Below are 6151 nucleotides of genomic sequence, written 5' to 3'. Positions count from 1 at the left end.
CTTGTATGTTCATTAGAAAAGATAACAAACAGCAGTAACAACAAAACATTATGCAGTAAGAACATTTTGAAGGAATGTCCCTCTCCTAACCTCAGGATAGGGGCAGAAAATGAAACCACTTTGTAATAGTCCACTGTTTCACGCTTTGCTTATATATCCCGCAGGGATGAAAAAAAGCTGCATAGACACCCTAAGTGCCCAGTCCTGTACAAACTCTTTCTTCATACCTCAGAAATCATAACAAAGGTGACACAATACTGGGTAGCAAATGAGAATCTCCATGCACATGCTGACCTTCTGCACATTTCACATGCATGGCTTGTCAGCGAATCATGCTGTCTGAATGGTTTGCGTCTGCTCATTTCATTAATCTCTGCTGTCAAAAAATGCAGCATCTTCTCAGAAAACATTACGAGAATCTAGTGATCAAATCTCAGATTGCAAGCAGGTGGGCTGGCTTGAATGTCTAATTTGGACAGTCAAGATCAAACTTTTGATAAGAGCAGACTTCATCGTAGACTCCAACACCTTCTCTTCTTTCACTCTGAATCACCAATATCAGTTTCACGCAAGGGTCAACTCACCTATATCTGATGCCAAAAGCAACACAAAAATTATGCAGATCATCATTGATATACATAGTGCTCTGTTAGATGGATGTGATGAATCACATTATGGTAAATCTGCAAACAGAATTCATCGATATTCTCCTCAAGCATCTTAGTTCTGGTGCCTTACTTCTACCTTTAACTTGAAATATGTACGAGCACACACCTATGTGGTTACTGAATGACTACATTGAGAAGGCTTCACACTAGCTCTCTCCAGGAATAATGAGTGACTTGATCGAAGCCCTCAAATGCAGTTCACTCGGGCATCCAGATAGCATCCACTCATACTCTCTTAAATGGCTTCACCAAAAATGCATCGATTTTCAGGCAGAGACTAATCATCATATGGATACACCCTCCAAGTGATCTACCCATTCTGCAGTGACCATTATATCTTCATTTGTTTGTGAAGCTGATGTCATAACTGCAGCCAAAAACTGCTCAGAAAATGAAACAACCGATCTGCTGAAGCTATCAGAAGACCAATGCAAACATACCATCACAACCCTTATCAAAGAAGCAGCTGATGTCATTCAAAGACCAGATCAAAGTGGATCCTCTGCCCTACAGAAAGTGATGAAGGCCAGAGGTGATCACCACATGCCATTCAGTGAGTTTGGAACCTCTTAAAAAGTCTACAACTCAGATGATGGGCTGGCACTAAAAGACATCTGACATTATCAACTGTATCATCTGTTCAGCACTCTGATTTATCAATACATCATATTCAGCTCTCCAACTTACGGTCATTCTGATTTTCTTCTCACAAAGCACAGAATGACATTCACATCACCGAATGACTGAAAAGCATATCTCGAATCTCTGAAGGAAGAAGCACAGAAGATCAACCATCAAGACTTCTTCTGCAATCGACAAGCACTCAGTAATCAGTTTCAGAAGGGTCGAGTGGTGAAAAATGTGGAGGTGATGTGGGACTTCGCGAACAATTGTGATTTCACACAGAAGTTGTGAGATGGCCCGATTCAATTTTTTGAAGCACTGAAGCTCTTGAAAGAAGCAGGAAAACAATGCGCAAAGTCAAAAATACCACAGACAACTTCAACACTGATTCAGAACTTCAGATCTCTTGTCTAGTATCTCACTTGCACTGATATGGTGTACGCTGGAATTGTCGAGCAGCCCACAATGAAAGATGTCATGCAGTTCATCATCAAACTGAAATTCTGGCACTCTGAAAGGTTTATGACTTGGTCTTTTTCCACTTATGGAAAGCAAGAAACCCTCACAGGAGATGGTGCTCAATGAACTTCAGAAGGTGGATGGACTTATTCATGGCCAGTTATCTGAGAATGAGATCAAAGAACTGCATTACGATAATATTTCCCTCAAGCATACCCTCTGCAAGGTGCTGAGGGCAGCTGATCTCTTTGACACCCTTCAAGAGCACAAGGGATGACTGGGAAGTAAAGCATCAACATCGAAGCAGACATGCACATTACTGCAGCAGTAAAGGAATGACGAGAATTGTATTGTACTGATGGAGGACGATGAGGATGAGAGCGAGGGGTGAGGGTATTCATTATCCACCACCAAATAAGGAGAATCGATGATCTATCCTGGACATATGCTCGATGACCATTGCATTTTAGTGTAACACTTAATGGTAGTGGTTCAAAAAACTGCAGATCAAATGAACATGTTCGTGAGGCCCATTTTTATTGAATAAATCCATTGCGACATTGAATCCCAGATCCTGAGCCAAAGAACCAAGTCTACATTGATTTAAGATCACATATCCAAGAGATACCCAGTACATCTCCAGAGTGTTGAACCCTGGAGAAAAAACACAGCATCAAACTGCAAATCAAAAGAAATTGAAAGATACCACCCTCTAATCTCTCACCCTCTCCTTGCCCTTGCCCTTCGCACCCTCTGCTGGCTCCTCTGAATGGTCCTCATCATAGTGATCATCATGGATGATGTCATTCTGCGCTTCATTGCCCAAATTGAACCCATCTTCTGATGAATCCACCCATCAAGATCGCTTTGGTCGGTCAATCTGAGCAGGTGAGGCTGAATCTAAATGTTCATCTTCATCTTCACCCTCATGCGGTCGACAAGTCAAGGTTAAAGGACCAGGAGTGGAGTCTTGACATTGCTTCATACCTCGAGGATGGAGTGACGGCATCAAAATGTATGGCTTGAGGGCTGGTTGGGCTCGCAGTGAATGGGACGGCCCTGTGTCAGCATTCTTTTAAGCTCAACCATGCTGTAATGTCGAGGCTGACATCTTTGATGACCTATCTGGATGTTTGCTAACAAATGTCAGATTGAGGGACAATGGAAGAAGGTCCAGCCAGATTTCAGGCAGTAATACACCTCGCTGATCCTGTGGCAATCCATACAAAGGCCATTGAATGAGGATAGGATGACTGGGCATAACCTGTTGAAGGCCAGCAAACTGCAAAAATTCTAACAAAGTCACTGTTAGCTATCAGCACGAAAAATGAGAAATAAGAATAACATATGATAACTATGTTGTATGATGCCATCTAACTTTGACAAATTGCATTCCACCTTGCATGATGTACACTCTGTGCAAGAGTAGGCACTATCATCCCAAATGCACTGACAGCTATGGGTTTGACATTTTCCACAGAGAGGATCTGCATGCCACACTTCAGCAAATCATTCCTTTGAGTGACCAGTGAGATTTTTGATGCACACGTACATGAGTCCCAAGGCTCGCTAAATGTCTTGAGGCTGCAAGATGATTGGCATTAAGTTTCTGTGCTCTCGAGTGCCTAATGAAATGTCTACCACAGAAGCTGCCTCAGCATTAATCACAATATTGGTGGACAGTGTCGCAATTGGCAGCATTGAGGTCTGACACTTCAAATTCAGAGCCATGGAGGAAGGTCCTGGCACATTTTTCATGGCAGTGGTTGCTGCAGGAGTATCTGTGGTCAGCATGTCAGGGGACAGTTTCAGAAGCTATCGTTCATGATGAGTTAACAGTTTAAAATGACCACCACACCAGCAACTCGCTGGTCCCAGGATGAAGGCATTCATGTTCATGGACAGTGGAGCATCATCAGCAGTTCTCTAACAATATTTGATCAATAACCGGTGACTCATAACAAAAATGTTACTTACCAGACGTTCATCTTCAACCTCAACACTATCCTCGGACTCCGAGTCCTTCCACCATTGAAAGCCGACTGACTCAAACATCTGTGAATAATAACATGAGTGCAAACATTATTAAAACAAAAGTGAAAACATATTAGAGACTCAGATGGGTTTTCAGCCATTCCAGCATGATCAGCCACAGACCCTTCCTCATCATGCTCAACCGACAATGGCTTGTCATGTGCAATGGATGCCACTTCATCATCCTCAATCAGTGCCCCCTCGTCACCATCAATCGGTGAGTCCTAACAATGAGATGTTCATGAATAATTAGTGATAACTGAAATGATACTCGCCATCAAAACGTCACCCACAGGTGTCTGGCCTAACCCAGACCCAGATAGCTAGAGCTCATCATGATGTGCACGGTCAGCAATATCTATTGATTTAAAAGCTGAAAGTGTCACCTCTTCATCCATAACACCACTGGGTAATGAAACCATTGCACATGATGGCGATGGTCACTCCTGCTGTAGTGATGGTCGATGAATGAAATCTTCAGCTGCTTCAGAGGTGATCGCAGCTGATGAACTGGCTACAGGCTGCACACTGGAAGACTCCTCATGATATTCGACATCTGCACTGTCAGCTTCCAGGATATCGATGATAATGTCACCCTGGTCGTCGAAAAACAAATGATGAATGATGAACACCACCAGGTGGTGATCGTCCACCATCTCATAGATAAACATTGCTGTCTCTCAGGTCAGTTGGACTGGTGATACTTTGAGGGTGCACACTCAATGAAGTGCAAGGATGTGAAATTGGTCATACTGTGCCATCATCTCCATTCTGGTGTGAATCATCATGACCAACTTGTGCACATTCAGTGAAAGGTCAGAAACTTCGATGCCCAGGCCAGTGAGGACCTCATGCATAAAGTACACATTAGTCTGGCAAACGTTAATTGATTCAAATGAACATTGTAACATGAGTGGACACTTACCAATACATCACACAGGTGTGTGCAGTGGTTTCACCAAATGTTCATGGCAGTAGCATCCATTGGAGGCTGTCACATGGTCATCAGAACATGAGCATGAGGAATGCAGTGCAGCAAAGCCTCCATTCTTTCTTAAAGTCACTGGCAAGCAGTGATATCAGACATGATCAATGCTGGGTTCATTGACATTGAGACAGTGTGATTGGACATGTGTGAGATAATGAAGCAGTGCAGATGGAGAGGCAAAAGAGAGGAGCAGAGAGAGAGAAGAGCAAAAGTCAAAGAGAAAAGTGGAACACAAAATTCAGCTACATTTATGATGGAAAAATGCAAAAAATGCATGTGAATGCTCGGCACTCATTTCCCAGATGTGATAAGAACTTCTCATATCAGATAAGAGAACATCACCTTTATCACGATCAAAACCATGATGCCCTCCAAGGAATGGAGATATTCCTCTCCACAGACAGAAACACCTGGATATACCATGTTCAATCTGGCAATCTACAAATTTGACACTCACCTGAGCAAACTCCACACAGACACATCAGAAAATGGTTCACTATAGCAGAATACTCACGTGAGAATGATGAAGAGTAGAAGATCAGAGAACTCACAGAATATAAATTGATTCTGAACACTGATACAACCATCCTCAGAAAATGGTTCCCACCAATGGCCCGCTTCTCCATTGTGATGATATCATAGAAGTCAGCCAGTTTTACCCTGTATGGAAGGTCTGAAGGATAATGAGCAGTCAATAACTGAATGCTGTCCTGAAAAACTGGCTATTCTCACCTCAATGCATCTTCTTCATGCCCGAGTGTCTGAATGATCATTTTACCCCATTTAGAAGTTGCCATCCACAATGTGCATGCTTTCATCAATGATGAAGCCATCAAATGCAAAAAAAATCATATGAGTGCCTCAGAGTTGTCATTCCAACATGATTCAGTTTCCAAGCAGTATTCTCCTAAATACCAACACTGAGATGGAATCAGTACACAGAGGACTGCAGGATTTCTCTACCACCAGAATGGCCAAGGCCAGATATAACAGCAAAATAAAATGTCCAGAACAAGGCCAACCAATACTCAGAAAATCTGTTTCTGATGAGCTGACCGTCAGTGAAATATATCAGAGACAAATATAAACATCACTGAACATATAAGAAACTGATAAAGCTGAGGTGGTCAACCCTCTTGCAAATCACGTGCACAAAGTCAAACATATAAGTGCCGTGTCCTAACATGGAAGTAGACGCCTATACCCTTTTCAGGAAACAAACGCTCATTCCTTATCGAGAATTGGGTGCCCGTTCAGTTTCAGGAATTACACACTGAACGTTTTTGAAAACGGACTTAACCATAGACAGGAAATCGTTCAGCGCTCAACAGGTATGCACTGCTAAGCCATTGGATACAATGGTTCCAACCAATTTGAA

General features: G+C 42.6%; 1 protein-coding gene across 1 annotated transcript; it reads right to left on the bottom strand.

The window, feature by feature from the left end:
- Positions 1-2360: 2360 nt before the first annotated feature.
- LAESUDRAFT_717375 (uncharacterized protein) lies at positions 2361-4456 on the bottom strand (the record flags this gene model as incomplete). The annotated part of the gene is made up of 8 exons (XM_040907330.1): positions 2361-2405; positions 2476-2588; positions 3304-3335; positions 3610-3677; positions 3729-3806; positions 3905-4009; positions 4079-4089; positions 4315-4456. The coding sequence occupies 8 exons, from the start codon at positions 4454-4456 to the stop codon at positions 2361-2363; spliced, it is 594 nt and encodes a 197-aa protein (XP_040759322.1).
- Positions 4457-6151: the final 1695 nt, after the last annotated feature.

This window comes from Laetiporus sulphureus, assembly GCF_001632365.1.
Source record: "Laetiporus sulphureus 93-53 unplaced genomic scaffold LAESUscaffold_58, whole genome shotgun sequence".
NCBI lineage: Eukaryota > Fungi > Basidiomycota > Agaricomycetes > Polyporales > Laetiporaceae > Laetiporus > Laetiporus sulphureus.
The sequence above is the reverse complement of the archived record's forward strand: the minus strand, read 5'-3'. Positions and strand labels throughout refer to the sequence as shown.